The sequence below is a fragment of the Pteropus alecto genome, unplaced genomic scaffold (assembly GCF_000325575.1).
Source record: "Pteropus alecto unplaced genomic scaffold, ASM32557v1 scaffold68, whole genome shotgun sequence".
Classification (NCBI taxonomy): Eukaryota; Metazoa; Chordata; class Mammalia; order Chiroptera; family Pteropodidae; genus Pteropus; species Pteropus alecto.
Window position 1 is genome coordinate 1,195,786 of NW_006441386.1, and position 22,939 is coordinate 1,218,724.

The window sequence follows — 22,939 nt, forward strand, 5'->3', positions numbered from 1 at the left end:
GTAGAAGCTGCAGATATGAAGGACCATATGTAGTTACCCTGGGGGTTGCAGTTAACTTCTTTCACTTATAACACTTGATTTGAATTAATACCACCTCAATATACAAAACTGTGCTCCTGTTCGGCTCTGTATCTTCCCCTCTATGTTGTTGTTGTTATTACAAATTACAACTTTATACATTGTGTGTCCATTGACATGGATTTATAGTTAATTGTTTTATGCATTTGTCTTTTAAATAATACAAATAAAAAAAGAGGAGTTACAAGCCAAAAATACAATAATATTGGTTTTTGTATTTACTTATGTAGCTATCTGTACCTCTATTTTTTATTCATACAGCTTTGAGTCATTGTCAGATGTCCTTTTCTTTTCTGCCTGAAGGATTCTCTTTAGCATTTTTGTAGGGCAGGTCTTCTGATAATGAATTCCTTCAATTTTTGTTTATCTGAGAATGTCTCCATTTCTTGATCAGTTTTGAAGGATGGCTTTGCTGAATATAGAATCCTTGGTTGACAGGTTTTTTTTTTTGTCCACTGCCTTCTGGCCTAAGGGATTCTTGATGAAAAGTTAGCTGTTAATCTTATCTTTTTGAAACTCCTTTGTATGTTGAGTTGCTTCTCTCTTGCTGCTTTCAAGATTCTCTCTTTGTCATTGTCTTGACAGTCTGATCATATTGTGTCTCAGTTTGGTTCTCTGACTTTATCTTTCTTCAAGTTTATTGAGATTCTTGGATGTGTAGATTCATGTATTTTATCAAATTTAGGAAATTTTCAGACATTATTTCTTCTATTGTTTCTGCTCTTTCTCGTCTCTCCTTCTAAGACTCTCCCTCTGTATGTGTTGGTGTCTTTCATGGTGTCCTATAGGTCCTTTGGGCTCTGTTCATTTTTCCTACTGGCCAATTTCAACTGATCTGTTTTCATGTTTGCTCATTCTTCTGCCTACTCAAATCTGCCATTGAAACCCTCCAGTGAAATTTTCAGTTCAGGTATACTTTTCAGCTCAAGAACTTCTTTGTGTTTATTTTTTAAAATTTTTATTTCTGTGTTGATATTCTTATTTGCTGAGATGTTGTTCTCCTGGTTTCCTTCAGCTCTTTGTACATGATTTTCTTTACCTCTTTGAGCATATTTAAGACAGTTAGTTGACTTGAAGTCCTTCTCTAGTAAGTCCAGTGTGTATGTTTCCTCAGGGACAGTTTCTGTTAATTTCTCCTGTGAATATTGCCATGCTTTTTATCTCTTTGCATGCTTCATAATGTTTTATTGAAAACTGCACACTTTGAATATTATATGTTACTGTGAAAATCAGATTTTTTTCCCCTCCTCATAGTTTAGTTTTATAGTTTACTGTAGGTCGTAATTGTTTATTTAGTGATTTTTTTAAAACTATTTTTGTAGACTGTATCTGTTGTCATGTGTGTTTCTGAAGTCTGTTTTCTGTTTCTCGTGTTCTGCTAGTGTTTTGATATTTTCCTTGAATGCCTTTTTAAAGTTTCCTTTTTCTTAATTCAGTGTTTTCTCGATTTAAATTAAGCCTTTGGCTAATTCCCAGCAGTTCTGACAAAGTTAAATCTTTTGGTTTTTGCTAAACTTTTAGGTTTTTCTGTGGGGAAATAGGCCTTTGGAGTTACCTACTTTGCCATTTTTACTGACACCACTATTCTTAACATTTAAAAAATTTAAGTTAAATATTTTTAAAATTAAAAGTAACACTTGTACATTTAAAGCCTCAAGTAGTACTTCTAGGCTTATAATTAAAAAACGGTACTTCCTTGCCTCATTCTATCTAATTCTTATTTTCCCAAGGCCACCACTTCTAATTCTTTTAGCTTTTTCATCAGACATTTACCTCTATATTCCTAAAGAATGGGCCCTTCCTGCTATTTCTTGATTTTTTAAAAAAATTTCAAAATCACACACACACAGTATCAGTTCCTTTCCTCTTGTTTTCTTATATAGTTGTATCATGCTTTCTGGTTTGACCATTATTCATTGTTTCATTATTGTAACTGTGTACATATTCACATCTGTCATATATGCAATATTGTTACATTTTCATTCTTATACATTTATTTCTCTTAAGATAAGTGCTATATCTGCTTTGATTTTTCAATAACCATCACTAATTTATTCCAGAACTCTAATAGAACTGAAAATTGTTTTTCAGTATTGTATAGTTTTTATTGAGTTTTTGGAGGCCCTCATGAATCCTCTTCTGATCCACATTGGCATGACTGCCCTCCAACCCTTCATGCAGTTGAAGTCTTGTGTCTTCTATCCAGCTTTACTTTAGCTAGCTTCCTGGGTTGGATTTTCTGATTCTGGTATCTTATATCTTCTTATTTCTTGGTTGTCTTTTGTTTTTTTGGAGCATGTTCTCCAGTAGCTCTTTAAGAAAGTGTGTTTTGGATGTAAATTTTCAGATTTGTCATGTCCGTATGTCTTTATCCTAGTTATTCACAGTTGATTAATGCTTTGGCTGAGTATAGAATTCTAGATGAGAGTAATTTTCTTTCAGAAATTGAATGCATTGATTCATTGTCTTTTAGTTAAGAGTATTGCTTTTGGGAACCCCCGTTTACTCTGGTTCTGAATTTTTATTATATAATATTCCTCCACCCCTCCCATAAACCTTCAAACCTCTTAATAAAATCCCTCTAATCATCTACACTTCGTTTTTTCCCCCCCTTAATTTTCTGCCTATCTTTCTTGCTTTCTTCTCTTGCACAGAGTGTTTATTTCTAATTTATCTTCATACCAGTGATGCAGCCTTGTGGGGTCCCAGCTTTGACTCTGGTCTTCTGTGTTAGACTCTCCTCTTAGTATTGTCTCCTCAACTTTACTTGCTCTTTCCTTGTCCTGTACAGCAGATACTTTCAGTTCCCTTTCTCACTACCTCCTAAGATTCTCTTTTTAGTTCATATTTGTGCTCTTTGGATTCCTTGCCTTTTTGCCAACCCAATGATACATTTAAGATTATGCTTTAAAAATATTATATTATTCAGCTTTCGTTATTTCCTACAGGAGAGTCGTTCAGTATAATCCACCCTATTGCTGGGAGCAGAAGTCTTAGTTAACTCTCACCCACTCTAGTTTGACTCTCTACCCTACTGGCACTGCTCTTTTCTAGGTCCAAGGAACTTCCTGTTGTCAAGTGTCATGGATTTGTCTCTGTCTTTGTTTTACCTGATCTCTGAACAATGTTGGACATTGCTGACTCCTTTGAATCACTCTTATCTTGATTTCATGACATCATTCTTATTGTTATCTTCCTTATTACTAGGAATCTTCTTCATTTATCTAACCTCTACATGTTGAAGTCATTCATGGTGCTAGGTTCTGTTCTTTGTTGATACTTCCTTCTGTATGATCTTACATAGTTTCATGGCTTTCCGTACTATCTGTATGGCAGTTATTCTTAGGTTTGTATTTCTAGCTCTAAGAGTTACCCTGAATTTTGTTCTTATATATGTAATTGCCTCTTTAAAATCTCCATGTGGATGTCTAAGGCATCTCATATTTCACAAATGCAAAATGGAGCTCTTCCTTTCCATTCTACCAGCCTGTTTCTTCCCATGGAGTTCTCATCTTAGTAAACAACACCACCATCTCAATTACTTAAAAAAGAAACTTAAGAGCCATGTTGATTCCTTTCTTTTCCTCATTCCTGCATTAATTACTCACCAAGTCTTGTTGGCTCTTTGTCTAAAACAGCAGTTAGGAAACTTTTTCTGTAGAGGGCCAACTTGTAAATATTTTCAGCTTTTTGGGCCATATGGTTTCTCTTGCAACTATCAGTTTGCCATTGTATCAAGAAAATAGCCATAGCCATAGATAGTATGTAAATGATGGGCACCTTCAGATTGACTTGAGACTGGCTGGATTTGGCCTATGGGCCACAGATTACTGGTCTCTGGCTAAAAATATTTTATATCCATTCAGTGACCTCACAATTTGGGAGGGAGTAGTAGATGGTTTACTACTTTGAACAATGTATTTCTGAAGCATTGATGTTCCAGGAGGAGGAGCCCTTTGAGAGCACCAGTGAGGAAGAGCCTGATACCGAGGACCACCAGAGTCTAAGTTCTGTTGTTGATGTTGAGGACCTCGGCAAAATTATGAATCGTGTGAAGAAAGAAAAGGTACTGTAATTTTGGAAAATAGTGAACTTGAATCCTGCAGTTAACATCTAGCATTCTGTATTGGTGTGTAGTGCATCTGAGCTCATAATTAGACAGTTTTATTTCTTTGCCTCCTATCTTGAATTTTATACTTTTTTTTTTTGTTGCCATTTTTACATGAACTTTGTGAAAATCTTCCCCCTTGGTCCTGTGAAAACGAGATTGTAGTAGGATAGGCAGAAGATTTTAGGAAAAGAACAGAGGAAAGGCTAGGTAGTAGGATGGACTTCATTCATTGTTGTCACTGAAAATGACAGAATGAACAGCATGAAAAGATTGGTTAGTGTTGAGATTCCAAGAGGAACTGTCGTGTAGAGTTGCTTCCCTGTCATAGATATTGATTGGTATTCGGCTTCGGATGATGGCAGCTTGGTTTGTAGGTGTTGAGATCAGTATGGGTGGAGGCTCTCAGAATATAGGAAATATTAGTCTGGGTGCTCATTTTCTCAGTGACTAGATAAATGTGAGAAGGTACAGTGTAGTAAGATGATATGTAGATTCCAATGATCTAAAGTTGAAATAATATATACAGTTATATAAAAATACGAAGTCTCAATTTTTGTGTGAGTTTTGGGAAATGAGAATATCCTAAACTAAAAATGTATCAAGTACATAAGTCTTAGAAACAAAAAAAGTAAAACTGTGGAACAATCTAAGAAAATCAATGATAAAAACACAAACTCAAGTGAAGGATTCAGTAAAGTAGTGGGATATAGTAAGATAAAAAGTTAAAAAGCCTATGTATTTCCAAATAATAACCAGTTAAAAGCTATAGTGGAAGAGAAGACCTTATTTACAACAGCCACATAAAAGATAAATAGGTACATAGGAATACATTTAGGAAGAAATATCCTAAATCTATGTGAAGAAAACTTTAAAACATTTCTGAAAGACATAAAAGTACCTGGAACAAATGGAAAGACATCCTGTTTTTAGATATGGTGACTCAGTATTGCAAAAATGTCAGTTCTTTTAAGTTAATATATAAGTCTGATGCAGTTCATTAAAAATTCCAAGGAAATTTTTTTCTGGAGCTAGACTGGTTAATTCATGTGGAAAAATAAATATGCAAGAATGATTAGGAAGACCTTGGCAAAATAGTAATGAGAAAGACTAGCTCTATCAGATACTGAAACTTACTTCAAGGCACCTGTAATTAGAACTGGTACTGGCTCCTGATGAGATAGACAGACTTATATAACGGACTAAAATTCCAGGAATAGACCCAGGAATATATGGGAATTTCATATATGATAAAAGTGGTATCTCTTTTCCCCAGGGAGAAAATATACTTTTAAGATAAGTGATGTTGACAACTGGATGGCTACTTGTGAAAAGATAAAATTGTCTCTGCATTTTATACATGCATCAGAATAAACTCTAATTGGGTCAGAGATCTAAATGTTGAAAAAATATGTAAATAATAGAATTAGATGTATTATTTTATAACCTGGAGAATGGTTTTCTATATGATTCAAAATCTAGGACAATAAAAGATTGAATTTATCAATGATTTGCATGCCTGTAAGCAAAATCAAATGGTAAATGATAAAGTGAGGGAAAATATTTGCCCCTGATAAAGAAGGGGTTAATTTTTCTACTATGCAAAGCGCTCTCAAAAATCGAATAAAAAAGAAGATTGACCTAAAACCTAATAGAAACAAATGGCAAAACAAATGAATAGGCAAGTCTCAAAAAAAAAGCTCTACAAATAGACTTTAAACATGTGGAAAAAAATAAAAATTAAACCTACGTTGACATACATTTCTCACTTATCAAAATAGCAAAAATTCAAAAATTGGGCAACACACACAATTGGTGAGGCTCTGGGGAAATAGGCACTCACACCTTCGGATGGGAGTCCAGAATAGTATAAACCATACGATGGGGCTTTTGGTAGTCTACCAAATTCACACGCATTTACCTATGTTTCAGCAGGCTCAGTTATAATGAATTTGCCTTGAAGACAAAAAGTCACAAATACAGGATAGCATCTGCACAAGGTTATGCCTCACAGCATATATAGCAAACAATGGTCAGATATTGATTGAGAAAAACATGATAAATCAACATGATACAATATTGTGCAGCTGTGAAAAATAATAAGGTGTATACATATGCATTAATGTGAACTCCAGATGTTGGATTTGATTTGGAAGCTGATATGAACTTAAGATTTTTAAAAAATGTATATTGTCATGTTACATTTAGAAACTTATAATTTAACTGTATATGTGTATAAACAATATTTTGTAGCTGTGTTCATGGAAAGGACCTTTCATGTTCTGATATTAAAACCATTTCAATTCAATTGACCTGCAGTTCAGTTCAATTTGGACACTAACTACCTGCAGTTAGCGCCAGACTACACAAGTTTAGGGCATAGTCCTGCATAAGACTGTCCTCCACTTCAGATGGCAGCTGTAAGTCTTGGGAGCCACCTGGACTTCTGATCTACTGGTTATTAATTTGGGGATCTCATGACCCCCTCAGGTTCGATAATTTGGTAGAATTATGGCAGACTCAGAACTCACTGAAAGCATTATCATTATGATTACAGTTTTATTATAAAGGATACAAATTAGAAACAACCAAGTTGAAAAAACAGGGCAAATTTTGGGAGTAGAAGGGTGGAGAAGAGATCTAGAATTTCTGTGTTCTCTCTTCATGGAATCTGAGTCCCCTCACCACATCAGTGTATTTACTACCAGGAAGGTTTACTGAGCATTAGCATCCAGATTTTTTTATTGGGGTCGCATTATATATGCATGATTGATTAGATCATTGGCCACATGATTGAACTCAATCTCCAGCCATCCTCCCTTCCCTGGAGATTCAGCTGGCCTAAGTTGGTTTTCTGGTAACTACCCCTAACCTAAAGTATCTAGGGACCCACTGTATGAATCACCATATTAGCATAACAAAGACACTTGTGTCATTTGGAAATCCCAAGGTTGTTTTGGAGTTCTGTGCTAGGAAGGGGCAGGACATTTGAGGATATTTGAAATGGATATTTTGTTAGATATTAGATTTAAAAATTTTTTCTTCATTGCAATAATATAGTTCTGTAGGATAAGGTTCTTTTTTAGGAGATGAATTCTGCAGTATTTTAAGGATGAAGCACCATGATGTTTACAACACTTTCAAGTGGTTCAGCAAATTTTTATTCACACACACATGTATTATGTATGTATATGTATGTGTGTGCATGGATGGATGGATAGATAATGATTAAGTAAAAGTAGTGAATCTTAGTGAAAGCAATATGGGTCTTCATTGTACCTTTCAACTTTTCTGAGGGTTTGAAATAAAAAGTATGAGGGGAGCTACTAAAACAAAACAAAACCTAGTATCAACTGAATTATAAGCTATTTATGATAATGCCATTTGAGAATATCCCCCATTTTTTGATAGTACTAGTTGGTGAATGACTAGTTTTGAACTATATAAAGTCTTAAGAATATATTCCTTGCATAAAACGTGAGGACCCTCTAATTTTATTGTAGTGGCCCCTCCTATAACAAATGATACTTTAAGGAAATAAATATAACATTTATTTGCCTAATTAAATTTTTTTCACTATAAATAAACATATCTGTAATAATGAAAATTCAGAAAATAGTTGAAGAGTAAAACACTACCAGTAATTCTTCCCAGAAAAATCACTATTAGTATCTGGAATATTTATTTAAATTTTGTTTATATACACCCAAATGTCCATTTTATTATAAAAATATTTGTCATTCTCAGATAGTCTTTATAATCTCATTTAACAATCTTACAGAAAAATCTTTTTAAAGTAATAAATACCGATACAGGCTGTGTTACAAGAGATTACTTTTGGGAAGTTATCATTAAAAGCTGCTTTATTTTGAGTTTTACTGTCCCTATCAACCTGCACAGGAAGGAGTACCTTTTTTCTGTCTTGGGATGAAAACTGCAGACTCTGTGACACTTCTAATCATTTTTGTTAATGTAGTATTGTAGACACTTTAAAGCACAGAGTCTTATTTTGGCAGTGGAATGTGTAGTCCTGTATAATACTAAGTAATACTAAATAAACTATATCAAAGTTTCCAATTTAATTCAAAGGTGTAACTTCTTCCTAATTTATTGTCTAATTTCAGTGCTATTTGCTAGGTTCTATTTTGGATCACCGTAGGATTTGGGTAGTGGTTGGGAGGTGTGCAGGAGAGGTTAGAAGTGGGAAAGTTTATAGTTGGCACTGTCATAGTATGACTTTGTGCTCTTTTTGGTTTTTAAAATTGACTCTTCCAGGCAGCATTTTCATTGCTTCTTTGGAGACATTGTTCATGGCTGTCATCTTATCTGGTCCCTTGCACTGAGCAAGTGTAATGGCTGTCATCTTATTTTGTCCCTTGCAATGAGCAAGTGTACTCTGAGAAGTGTTCTTCTGGTGGTCACTCCTTCTGAGCTGTGTCTCTGGCTTCCTCCCTTTTGAGGTCTGTCATCTGTTCTTCTCTCTGGTTGCCCATTGATCAGGATCTAAGATCTCCCCGACCCCAGTCCAGCTCCCAAGGGAACACTCCTGAGTTCTTTATTCCAGGAGGACACACTGATTCCTACCCAGCAGCAGTGCTTATTTGCTGACTCAACTAGTCAGTCTTTTTGCTTTCTGGATTTTGTGGGCAGGAAATTCACCAATCTGTGACACCCTCTGAGCGCAGGGGAGACATAGTAGCTTCTATGAGGGGCCCCATTGGAGCCTCTCACCTGAGGCTTGAGGTAAGAGGCGGGAACCTACCCTTACAACCTCTCTCCATTTGAGGCAGAGTGGGTAACTCAAAATACCTCACCAACATTCCCCTAAGAAAACTTCAAGAATCTGCTCATTATCTTTATACTCTCTACCCTTTCATATCCTTAATGTGTGGAGGTATTTCTAAGGTTACTAAATCAATTCTCAGATACTTTCTTTGAAAATTTATAACTTGATCTGGCCCTCTCTTTGCAGTTTCGTTTAATTTAAAACCCTGTTTATATACATTTAAAAAATTCAAAGAATATAGTCTCCTATCCCTGTTCTTTCTCAGTCTGCTTTTCACAGGTAACCACAGTTTACAATTTGGCAATATTCTTTCAGGTATTTTACTGCCTTTACAAATACACCTGTGTTTTATTATAACTTCTTTTTTTTCTGGCTACACAGATGGGATCATTTTGCACTCCAAATCTACAGACTTTTATTTTTCTTTCATTTAACATGACAGTCCTGTCATATAGGTCTACTTAATTCATTTTAATGTTTATGTAACAGTCTATAAGTATGTCTCACAATTTATTTGACTCTTGTTAATTAGCATTTAGGTGTTTTCTGATTTCAATAATGAACACTCTTGCTCTTATATGTTTTGTGGCTGGTATAAATTTATCTCAATAAATTTGTAAAATTGAAATTTCTGGGTCAAAGGGAATTTTATAGTTTGGTAAGTATTTCCAAATTGCCCTGTAAAAAGTTGAAAATGTTTTTATTTCTTAAGTGTAGGAAAGAGATGAGAATGCCTATTTCTCTATTTCTCTATACTTTTGCTGACCTCCAGGTACTACCAGTCTTTTAAATCTTGCCAACCTGTAAGATGAAAAATAATAACTCAGTTTTAATTTGCATTTAATTTTGAGTGAGATTGAATGTCAGCCACCTCTTTCTGGAGTTAGACAGATTACAGGGTCTGAGGGCATAGTCCCCAAGACTGCATTCACTTCCAACATCAGTTTCAGGAGCTTCCTAAAAACCACCCTCAAATTTGATAATTTGCTAGAGAAATTCTCAGAACTTACTAAAAGCTGTTTTCCTCATAGTTGCAGTTTGCTACAGGGAAAATTAGCCAAAGGAAAGACACATAAAGTAGTGTCAGGGAAGCATTTATTCGTTGTCATCAGGATGTGTTACCATCCCAGCATTGGTGTGTGACAATACACATGAAATGTTGCCAATCCTGGAAGCTTAGTTCAGCTTCTGTGTCCATGGGTTTTATTGGGGCTTTATTGTGTAGGTATGACTGATAGATTAATTGCCCATGTAGTTGCACTCAGTCTCTAGCCCTCCACCCTCACTTTGGCATAAATTACCTCATTAGCATAAATGGTCAGGTTTGGTCTCAGGGGCCCACTGTAAATACCGGAGTAGATAGTACTATTAGTGGGGAAGTTCCAAGAGTTCAGAGGTTACTTTCCAGGAACTGGGGACAAAGGCCAGACTTCTCTTTGGGTAAGACCAAGTTCTTTACTGGGCACTATCCTGTATTTATTTTTATATTGAGTTGTTTGGCTTCTTTTGTAAAGCTTATAACCCATAAATATTCTGATAAGTGTAAAACTATAATATCCAAAATTATTTTCTGAATCAAAATTACATTCTATCTTTTGTTGCTTATTTCCTAATACTTCCATGTGTTGATGTTATCTCTGTCATTTTTAGTAGCTTTTGTATTTTAGAAGCTGTTGCAGAGGAGCTATTGAGAAAGACAAATGTAAGTTCTGGGCCTGACCCAGCCAGTTTGTAACTTGGTGATCTAAGGGCACAGCTTAACCTTCCCTAGCTTTAATCTCTTTGTCTGAGAAACAGGGGCTGCAACCTCTATCTTCCTTATAGAAATTTTGTGAGTCAGATGAGATCATTTACATGAAATTGCATCATAATCTCTAAAAACCTGACAGACTTCAAAAGAAGTAAGTTTGCTTAGACATTTGAAATTTGCTTATACATTTTCCTAGAGTTGATCATTTAGTCTATTTCAGGTTTTTGCTGTTAAAATTAGCACTGGCCTGAGACCTTTTTTACTTTTTAAACATATATTACTATTTTCTTAGGTTTTATTTTCCCCAATTTGATATACTGGATCAAAACCAATGTATAATTTTTATGGATCTTAATTAAAATTCTTCAGTGGTGAACTGTCTTAAAACAGGATAGATTTCAGTGTACGAAATAACTGATTTAGATAAATTTTTGGATTTTTTCACCAGAATAAGAGAAGATATTTAAAACTTTATTGGTAGTGGGTGAAGAGTTTGGGATAATTTTTTTCCCCAAATCTACTGAGGTATGATTGAAAAAAAATTGTATATACTTAGGTTGTATAATGTGTTTTTTAAGGTTATAATGTGATGATTTGATATATGTGTTAATTGTGAAATGATTACTGCAGTCAAGTTAACATATCCATCACCTTCTTGTGGATGTGTCTTGAGAACACTTATTATCTAATCTCAGCAAATTTCAAGTATCAAATAAGAGCTTGAAATAATTTGTGGGTGCCTTTTGTCTTCGCTTTTTCATCTTATGTCCATTAGAGGGCACTGGAGAAAAGCACTAGGGAAAAATTTGGACATCCATGTAAGGTAGTCTTTGAAATGAAATGATTTTGGACTTTATGAACTTTAAGCAGTTGGTTTATGATATTTCTGGGATAAATATATTTTTTCCAACTTCATTATAACATGAAAATAAACCATCAGTTTTTGTTTTTCATTATTATTAAGTTACCACAGAATTTCCAAATATGTCTTGTGTTTTCATTTTACATTGGACATAGTATACTAAACGCAGTGATGGGTGTTCTTACTGCTTGGCTCTTCTTTTTCATATTTTTTTTGGCATTTTCTTTGGGGTTCGTTCACATAGGTTCCTGAGCTGCTTCCTGCCTGATCATCATTATGCATCACACTAAATTGCCTGAGTTGTTACTCTAGAGGAGGCTATAGTACTTGAGACCATCAACTCTAAAGTTGGGCCAAAGCACTCCAATCCCAAGACCTCTTTTTGAATAATACTTTCATGGAGTCACACTGTCTCAGCTTGTGCGTGGGCAAGTTATTTCACTCTCTTTGCTTCAGTTTTCTCATCTCTAAAGTAGGAGGTAATATCAGCATCTGCCTTCTAAAGTTGTTTGAAGATTGTCAGCTGATGGTCATTGGCGCTGCTTCAGTGCCAACAGGAATCCCTAATCTGGGTGCATAAAGAAGGTATAATAAGGTAAATAAAGAAGGAAACTTTATTTAGTGCAAATAGCTCAACTGTGGTGCAGCATGGCCGTGGAACAGCTCACTAGTGTTACAGCTCAATTATGAAACAGCACAGCTGTGGAACAGATGGCTGTGAGGTGGCCGTTGGGTGTGGCCCCTCTGGCTAGAAAGCACTGGTCTGCTCTGCTTGCTCCACTCCAGTCTGCTCCAGTCTACTCTACTCTGGTCCTGTAAGATGTCTTTGGTGTTTCAGCTCCAGCTGGGGAAATGCAGTCTTCAGTCTTGAGTAGAAGGGATAAATGCGTTCCTTGAGATGGAAAGGAGCTGTCCCTGCCCCTAGATGCCTAGTTGATCTGTCCTCATGCAGACGAGGACTCCAAATCCTTACAGTTTGATTGGTCCGAAAAACACTGTCCTGATTGGTCAGAATGTAGCCACTCTGATTCGTTGGCAAAGATGCTAATGAGAATAGAGCTGCGTGGCTCTGATTGGATGGGGAAAGTCTCAGTCCTGTTGGTTGAAATATAATTCCAGGTACTCCTTTATAAGGATTGTCTCAGTAGTAACACAGTGCAGGCAGGCGGCTTAGTTCAGGCTTCTTCTTGAAGTGCAGCTTGCATGAAAGGACCCTGATTAGAAACGGCTGCTGGGCTCTGCTTTTAAATTTGAGCCCAGTTTGCCACCAGGAGCCTTTCTTAATAGGTATCTTCTTTCTCGGGATCTACAAGATTAAATAAGTTCATCTATCTAAAGCCTTTATTTTCTTGCCTGTCACATAGTATGTACTTGATAACTATGAACTATTACTGTATAAGAAGATGTCTTCAAATGGGTGAGGTTTGGTTTAGCTAGTATGCCACTATGGTGTTCTGCCTTCCTCCCTTGGTAGCAAAGTCTAAGACAGTAATTCCAGAGCTGAACAAGATTTGAAGGATGTGAGTGATGTCCAAGAGCTAGAGAGCTAGAGTTTGAAACATTAGAAAGTTAAGAAGATAGATGCAGATGAAGAGGGGATGGGGTGCTAGGGAGCATAGCATATTTGGGGAACTCTAAATAGTTTGATATATTTAGAGTTGAGTGGGGTGGAGATGTGTGGAGAGTTGAAATAAGGAAGGCAAGGACAGGATCCTGCAGGCCTTTTTCATGTCCTGTCGTGGAGGTGTGAGCTTTATCCTCAAGGCAATCGGAAGCAATGTCTTTTTGGTTGAATAGGATGAGTGGGCTGGAGAGAGAGGGTGTTCCAGTGTAGATTCAGAGTTATTAGGAGAAGTCAAAGTACACATTGGTTATCTTGTTAAAATCTCACAGTGATCTTCATATCCATACTATTACCATCTCCTCTTTACCATTTTACAGGGTAAGAACAGGCTTAAGAAATATAGCAATTTGTCCAAAGTTAGATGGCTGGCTGGTAAGTAAGTGGTGGGGTCAAGCCTAGACTCTGTCTCTTTGTTTCACGCCCTTTTTCTGCCTGCCCTGGGGAGAAGTTCCCAGAAGGGAAGTTGAAGAGTTTGTCTAGAGAACAAGGAATCTGGAAGAGCCTGACAATTCTTAGGTTGTTTATTTTCTGATTCTCTCATGTTTTGATTTGTAAATATAAAAAAGATCGCTACTTTTTTTTTCTGCAGTAAATAAATGTTGCTAAATACTCCCCACAGCATGTCTGGTTAAGCAGGCAAACAGTAATACCAGTATCACAGTATCATTAGTATTGGAAATAAGTGGTGAATGCTTGGTAATTACTTACTAGAGAAACATTTCAGTTTGCAAAAGGATTTCAGTGTGTCCAGTTCCAATTATAAATTTACATAATACTGTAGTGGAATGATATGAAACTAGTTCTCCTTTCATAATTATTTTTAAGGCTTCCAGTGTTTAATTTACCCAGAAACAAAACATGACATCCCTTGAACTCTGAGACACTGCCTTTGAATCAGCTTGCTCACCCATGGCCTGGGCAGCCAGGATCACTTAATAGTGAATTCTAGAATATCTTAAGTAAGTCAGGTTATCCAAAATAGAATCACAGGGTCAGAGGAAGACCATTTTAAAGCTCTTGACAGACCTAGTCAAACTGCTTTTCAGAAAGTTCAAAAAGCTTCGTTAAAACCTAATATACATAAAAAGCTTTGAGTCTTGTTGAAAATTGGTCATTTAAAAACTGAGTTCCAACAAATGAGTGGTATATAGGAAATTCTTTTATTAGAGAAATAGGAACGTGCAGAAGTGGTGTTAAATTGCAGCAACAGGAGTTTTAATTACTCTTGAAGAAGATTTTTTAATATTGGAAGTTGGTAGATCTAGAATCAGTTACTGAAAGAAGTAAGATCTGCTTTTCTAGAGCTAGAAATAGCTGTCTGGTAGTTTTGAGGCATTAATTCATTTATTTGGCCAACATTTACTGAGTGCCTTACCCTATGCTGGCAAGGCTCCAGGCCTAGACAGGCTGACTCTAGGAAAATGACCTCTAGAGAACCTAGAGATTCTGTATTCAATGTTTTCTGCATGAATTGGTAAGGAAGGGAATCACCTGATGGTAAACAAGGATCAATAAAATAAATAGATTTAAACAGACAATCAGAAACACTTTTATTCCCAGAAGAAATGTATGCTTTGATAATGAAAAGCTTGTTTGTTGCAAATGCCATTCGACTAGGTGACATTTTACCTTTAAGATCTTTAAGATCTTTAATAAATCACTTTTTTGCCTTGTTTTTATCCTCGCTAATTTTGGGGTTTATGGGATGATGGTGTGAAAATGAGTTAGGTAATATTGTATAATGTCTTTTTCTGTGTGTGTGTTTTTCTTAAAAAGAAAATTAGTACCATTGCTTGCTACCATTATTACATAAGATTCATATAGTCCTATCTGTTTATAAAGAACTTTTCGCTTTTATATAGTAATTTTCCCAAGCACCTAGGAAGTTAGCTTATAATCAGCTTTTCTTTTTGCATGTCGGGAAACAGCAGCTTGGAGAGGGTAAGCATTTTTTTTTAAGGCAAGCGTGATGGGTTTGAGAGTTGGGAAGGGGTGGAAGTAGAGGTTGGATATAGGCAGACCATTTAGTTTGGCTCTTGCAGTTGTCCCTTAGGAGAAAGCAAGCCTTTGGCCAAAAGCAATGGCCTTGCAGATGGAGAGAACCAACAGGTTTGGGATTAAAACTTTAGAACTTGTTCACCCATTGTCAAATGGGGTGAACAGAAGAGGGAGGAATAAAGGTTGACCAATTCTGGGATTGTAATTTATTTTTTTTAGGCTGTGTAACAGCTATAAAAAAATAAAAACATATAGGTCCTACTAGTTGTTATGATGTTATATATAGGCAAACAGTAAACAATGTCTGCAGCAAGGAGATTAGAATCAGAATTTGAGTGGTACTTTGCACTTCCTGTGGAGTGTTATGAACCATTGTATTTCTTTTCAGAAATGAAGTTGATGATGCTTGTGGAAGATAGGACTAACTGGCCATAGAGGCAAAGAATGATAAATGCTGTTTGTCCTGAATGCTCAAGACTTTTAATCATAACCTCCAGTCTCTTTCCATATAAACTTTGTGTTTAAATGATTGAATCCGGAGTACCTGCACTCACATTTTATAATAGATAATTTCTCTAGTGATGGGACATGAGTGATGTTCCATGGCCATTTTTTAAGAGTATATTCATTTCATTAGTGGTCAGAAGTTTGTTTGTTTGTTTGTTTGTTTATTTAAACCACATGAAAGTGCCTCTGGAGCTCTGAACACAGTGGTCAGAGGCCAGTGCCATGAGCTAGGTCCAGTTTAGGATTTATGTGGCCTTTGGGGTAAGCAAATAAACTGGTGATGCTTTGGTGTGACAGTGGCTTTTGAGAGTATGTACTGTCACCTCCTATCAATTCTTACATCATTAGTAAGGAATTACAGTAACTTGCTGTGGAATTACTTCAGGGATATTTAAATACTCTCAAGGTCAAGGTTAGTTCATTTTGCTCCATCACAAGACTTCTTTTTCAAGTGCACTTTTTTGATTTTTAGTCTGAAATAGACTTTTAAAAAAAGCTAATTGATTCTTTATTTTTAAATATCTTAAAATAATAACTGGAGCCTTTTAATTTTTTTATAAAACACCCAGCATTGAGCTGATTACTTTCATAATAGATAAGAACAAATGATTGATATTTGTATATGTTTTTTCAGTTCCTTCTGAAAATATGTAGCTGAGAACTCTGTTAACAGAAGCAAAATTATGTATTAACTTTGCATTTTGATTATATTTAGTAATTTGGAATGCAGATTTATAGGACAGATAGAACTGTGGGCTGCATGTGTTTCTCATTTGGTGCATTTGACTCTCGAGTCATGGACTTCACTGACTTCCTATTTCAGAGCAAGTTGCTGAAGTAACAGAAAGTAGAGATGTTAACTCTGAATTTCAACAGTTTTCCTTTTCTCTATTTAAAAATTTTTAAAAATCTTTTTACACTTTAATGTATAGACAACTTCGAACATTCACAAAAGTAGACAGCGATATAGTGAATCCCTGTCACCTATTGCCTAGCTTCAAACATGGGCCATCCTCCCTTCTGTATTAGCTCGGCGCAAATCTCAGACATCATGTCATCTGTGAGGTGTTTTCATTTTTAGGTAGGAAGGGTATTACCTTGAGTCTGCTTACTGATTTACTGAGAGCTGGATATTGAAAATGGACAGGCATTGAGGGTAGACTAGGGCTTTGTGGTAGAGCTGCTGCCAAGGTGTGTTATTTTGAATTTCTGCAACTCTTTCTAAGATCTGATGAATGTTTCCTCTACAGTGTAACACAGAATTTGTGTGTTGTTTCAAAAATTTCAGTTAGCCCTCTATCATCTTCCAAAAAGACGTTGAGATGACTTTAAAAATCTTATAAACATATAAGATTTTTTAAAAAGAGGAAGAAATCCTGTGCAAAGAGCGAATGAGAGTCATCTTGTAATATGAAGCCACTTACAGAAAATACAAGACAGGCATGATGCAAGACCTTATACAGTGATCAGAGATCACTGTATAAGATTTCTTTCTATTACTGGAGACAGATTTCCCCCATGGGATCTTCTAAAAGGTGATACCGGGGCAGCAGGTGGGAGATGATAGAGTAATTTGGTCTCTGAGCAGATAGTGGTCTGGGCAGCCCAGAGCACTTGTATTTGAGGTTTGCAGATGTAATAACCAGCAGTAGCTGTAATTTATTGAACTCCTATTATGTATCAGGTTTGTGCCAAGTGATTTTATTTTACTTAATCTTCAATACATTCCTGGAACATTCCTGTTCCATAGATACTTCTTTTCCCCCTATTTTTAGTTGAGGAAATTGAAATGCAGAGAAATAATCTGCTGAAGTTATGCAACTGTTTATAGTATTTGACATCTAAATAAGTGATTATTGATTTATCCTGCTGAAGTTATGCAACTGTTTATACTCAGTGTACTAGAGTATTTGACATCTAAATAAGTGATTATTGATTTATGTTTTGTGGGTGTATGTATTTGAGTATGTACTTATTTTTTTTTTGAATAATAAATTTTGACTTGTCTTTAGAATAGCGATCCCCAACTTTTTTGGCACCAGGGACTAGTGCCCCTATGAGAATCTAATGCCCGATGATCTGAGGTGGAGCTGAGTTGGTGATGCTAGTGCTGGAGAGGGGCTACAAATACAGATGAAGCTTTGCTCACCCGCTTGCCGCTCACCTCCTTCTGTGCGGCCCCATTCCTAATAGGCCACACACTGTTTTGCTGACTTGGGGTTGGGGACTCCTGCTTTAGATCATTGTCTGACTGGAAATGTGGTCACTTTGGAGAGACCAGGGTTGTGGGCCATGGTTCATGATAAACCTTTGTATCCATGATACATGTTGATAATTGTTATTTTCATTGTACATTGTCATTTCTGGATTTCATTCTTTTAATTTTAATACAGAGAGAAAGGGAGCACAAAGAAGAGAAAACTGGTTTGTTCAGGAGCACAGTGAAGAATGAAGCCAGTGAAAGGAGAGCTATGATAACTCCTGCTCTCCGAGAAGCCCTTACTAAACAAGGTGAAAATTCTCAAGAATTGTTGTTATAATACTACACTTTTAAGCATTCTAATTTAATACCTAAAAGAGGAAGCATAAAACAGAAATTGCCAAGAGGAAAATAGGTAAAAAAATCCTTCTCTAGTTACCCCAGCAGCTATGTTACTATGCCAGTTTTAGCTGTTTAAGGAGTCACCGTCTCTTTTCTGTGGACCACTTGTATGTTGGCCACCTGGGCCCGCAAATTCCTCTTTGCTTAGTTTATTGGGATGTTAACATCAGTGTGGCTGAGGTATGCAGATAGAAAATGCCATTACTGGGTTTTTTACAAATCACTGTTAAGGGAAAATTATTAAATGTAGAAAAAAACTTATATTGATATTATGCTGAGTTAATTAGAGGTGTTTTATGTAGAAGTATATCTGGATTTTTGTGGTCATACCTTATTAAAGAGGCTATAGTTGGAAATATAAATCATATTGGTTTCTTATACAAGAAAAAGGTGAATTGGGAGTCAGTAGACTGACTTCCCTCCTTTCCTCTCTCCTTCTTTCTATATTTTTTGAGAACCTTTTTTGTGATAGTTATGGCAATGCAGAAAAACAATACATTCAAGGACCTGTCAAATTGTTAGAGGAGACAGACAAGCATATACAGATTTTATATGTATGATACATATAAGTTCATAAATATTGTATGTAAATATTATTACATGTAAAATATATGTGTGTATAATCTGTCTTTTAATTAGGATATATAGACTAAAGTGATTTTATGGTAGGTTTAAATTTATCATTTTGCTGTTTTCTGTTTGTCTCGTGTTCTTTGATGTTCTTTTTTCTGTTTTTGTGCCTTTTAGATTAATTGTTTCATAATTCTGTTTTATATCCTTTGTTGGCTTATTAGCTATTGTACTCTTTTGTTATTTAGTAGTTGCTTGAGGTTTTATACTATATCTCTCTATTATATCACAGTATGTTTTTGAGTGGTGTTATACCACTTCCTGTACAGAACAACCTTCATAGTATGTTTTTATTTTCTCTTTCTCAACCTATAGGAAATTGCTATTATACATTTTACTTTTTACATATGTCATAAACCCCATACTACATTGTTATTATTTATTTTGTTTTAGCCAATTACCTATTAAAAATTTAAATAATTAGAAATAATCATATGTTGTCTCATGTAGTTACTACTTTTGGTGCTTTTCATTTGTGCAGGTCTGAGTTCTCTCTGATAGCCTTTTCTTCTGCCTAAATGACTTCTTTTAGCATTTCTTGTAGTGTGGATTTGTAGGTGATGAATGTTTCAACTTTCGTATATCTGAAAAAGGATTTATTTTGCCTTCATTTTTGAAGGATATTTTTCGATGGATATAGAATTGTAGGTTTACGGCTTTTTTTTTCTGTCATGTTGTTTCACTGTTTGTTTGCATTGCTTCTGATGAGAGCTCTGCAGTCATCTTTTGTTTGTTCCTTTGAATGTAATGTTTTTTACACCCTGGCTACTTTTAAGATTTTCTCTTAATTACTGATTTTGAGCAATTTAATATTTTCTTTTATTTAAGATTTGTTGAACTTCTTTGTTCTGTGGATTTATAGTTTTAATCAAATTTGGACACATTTTGGCCATTATGTCTTTATTTTTTTTGTCACCCCTTCTCTCTTCTCTTCCATGGGGATTCCAGTTACATGTATAATAGGCCATCCGAATATGACCCACAGCTCACTGATTCTGTTTTTATTTTTTAAAATTCTTTTTTTCTGTCCTGCTTTTTATTTTGGGATAGTTTCTATTGCTCTATCTCTAGTTTTAATTTAGTGATCATTTCTTCTCTAATGTCTAATCTTCCATTAATTCTATCCAGTGTATTTTTTAGCTTAGACTTTGTAGTTTTTGTCTTTAGAGGTTCAGTTTGGATCTTTTTATATCTTCCACATCTCTACTTAACTTTTTGAGCCTATGGAACACAGTTATAACTATTTTAATGTCTTAATCTGATAATGTGGGTCATTTCTGGTTCAGTTTTTGTTGCTGGATTATTTTCCTCATTATGGTCTTGTTTTCCTATCTGTTTACATGCTTGATAATCTTTGATTAGATACTAGATCTAATTTTACCTTATTGGATGCTAGATAGTTTTGTATTCCTATAAATATTCTTGAGCTTTGTTCTGAGGCTAAGTTACCTGGAAACAGTTTTGAGCTTTTTAATTTTTTATGACTTGTTAAATGAGACCAGAGTCAGCTGAATATACAGCTAATAATATCCCACTATTGAGGCAAAACACTTCTGTGTAGTCTGCCCACTGCCTTGTGAATCTTGTTTCCTGTCTGGCTGGCAGGAACAGACACAGTTCTCTGCTGGTTGTGAGTACCAGGTATAGCTCTAATCCTTTCAGATGGTTCTTTCCCATTCTCTCACATATGCACTAAGTAGTACTCAGGCAAATACTTACAGTAATCCTCTGCAGAATCTCTTTGCCGTTTTTGTCTCTCTGGTGCTCAATCCTGCTAACTCTAGCCATGAGGGCTCCTCAGATTCTCATTTTGATGTCCTCAACTCAGGGAGCTTTATTTGTGTTGCCTCTCCCTGCTACAGGGCCTGGAAACTTTCAAGGCAGTAAGGTTGGATAATGGTAGTGTTCATTTTGTTTGGTTCCCCTCTCTCTGGGATCACCATCCTTTGTTGCCTGATGTTTCATGTCCTGAAAACTGTTGTTTCATATACTTTGTCCATTTTTTTTGGTATTTCAGGTAGAAGAGTAAACCATCTGTTACTCCATCTTGATCAGAAGCAGAATTCTGCACTATGATTTTCAGCAACTGCATACTGTTAGCTTATCTTGGTGCTGTGGTCAGCTACAGTTCTTTCTGTACTGTGCATTTTTTTTTTTGTACCTAACTAAATGCAAAATCTTGTAGAAGTCTATGTATCTTGGGAAAGAATGATATAAAGAACTAATACAATAGAGTGCGATTTCTATGATAGTGATATGAACAACACATTATATAGGAATCCAAAAGAAGAACTAGAATTTTCTCTGGGATTCATTTAAATGTTTATTCTGTATTGAGGTTAGCTATTCACTTGGACTCAGTTCCATCTTTAACTAGATGAGCAGTGCTTTGTTTATTTACATTCAGGATGTTTATTTAATGTGGAAGAAAATAAAAGACAAAACCCTGTAATATTGCCACTACAGACTTGTAATACAAATTGACATTGTTCCATTAATCATCACACTGTGAATGGGTATTTAACCAGCTGCTGATCCACTTATGCCATCATCCACACTGTATTTCTCCCTTTGCCTCATTTATCTGCAAGTGAAGTCTTTTTGTGCAAGAGATTCTTGATTACAGCTTATTACTTGAAACCTCATGAGAAGCTTTATTAAATACTTCCTGAAATCAGAATGCTCTACTTGTTTGCTCTAGTAGTTTGTTAAAAAAGGAAGTATGATAACTTTGGCATGGCTTTTCCATGCTTTTCATGTCTCATGTGGCTCAAAAATTTTAAATGATATGTTGTAGAGTGGTACTGAGAATTCATGTTAGATTGTAGTTACAATAATTTGATTTTCCCACTTTTTTGGGCAATATTTCTTTATTTTAATCTCCTTTTGCCCCTCTGAGTCTTTATTTATTTATTTATTTTTTAAAGATGAGAGCTCCCCAAGCATTCATTTGAAATATATTATTACTTGCTTTTGCCTTATGGCCCAGCATATGGTTCATTTTTATAAATGTTCCTTGTGTCTTTGAAAAACCTGTGCATTCTATAGTTGTTGAGTGCAGTGCCCTGTGTCTTTGATCAAGTTTACTGTGTTGCTCAGCTCTTAGAGCTCTACTTAGTTTCGGTCTATGAGATTTGTTAGATATTGAGAAATATTAACAATCTCTCCTTATGATTTTGGATTAGCCTATTGTTTATGTATTTTGAATGTAATTACATGCATACACATTTTAAATTGTTTAATCATCCTGATGAATTTTAATGTTTTCTGCCCCTGGGTTGTTGCTTACCATTATTTAAGCAAAGAAAATGATTTTGCTAGTTTTATAAGCACCTTTTGATATGAGGCTTTGAATCAATTCAGTGTTCTCTGTTCCATTTAGGTTATCAGTTGATTGGGAGCCATTCTGGGGTGAAGCTTTGCAGATGGACAAAGGTATTTTTTTAGTGCAATTTTTATGTGGCTATTCTATATAGTCAATGAATTTTATCATTTTAAATGTATAACTTACATTTAATGACATGTAATGATTTTAAATAAATTTGTTAACTTGAATTAAGATATAGACTATTTTCCTCACCTCATAAGTTCACTTGTGCCTATTTCTAGTCAGTACCCCTCCCCCACAGCCAGGCAACAATTATTCCGGTTGTTCCCTGTAGTTTAATTTTCCTGTTCTAGAATTTCATATGGATGGAATCATATAATGTGTAATTTTTTGCAAGTGATTTCAACATAGTATTTCTGAGCTGTATCAGCAGTTTATTCTTTTTATTGCTGAGTACTATTCAATAGTATGACTATACCACAGTTTTTAATCTGTTAATAGATGTTTGGGTTGTTTTTTGGCTATTATGAATAAAACTGCTATGAACATATTTGTACAGTGCTTTTTTGTGAACATAGTTTTTAACTTCCTTGGGGTATATATATAGGAATGGAATTAATATATATATATCTTTATAAGAAACTTCCAATCTGTTTGTAGTGTAGT

The 22,939-nt window shown here is 35.3% G+C and overlaps 1 protein-coding gene across 2 annotated transcripts in view; it reads left to right on the forward strand.

Annotated features, from left to right (window-relative positions):
* Positions 1-22,939, forward strand: part of LOC102896817 (S-adenosyl-L-methionine-dependent tRNA 4-demethylwyosine synthase) — a 193,414-nt gene that overhangs the window by 22,810 nt on the left and 147,665 nt on the right. For both annotated transcript variants that reach the window (XM_015594634.2, XM_015594635.2), the window contains exons 7-9: positions 4,022-4,144; positions 18,107-18,224; positions 22,328-22,380. In XM_015594634.2, coding sequence (XP_015450120.1) covers positions 4,022-4,144; positions 18,107-18,224; positions 22,328-22,380 — 294 coding nt within the window. The remainder of the gene's footprint in view (positions 1-4,021; positions 4,145-18,106; positions 18,225-22,327; positions 22,381-22,939) is intronic.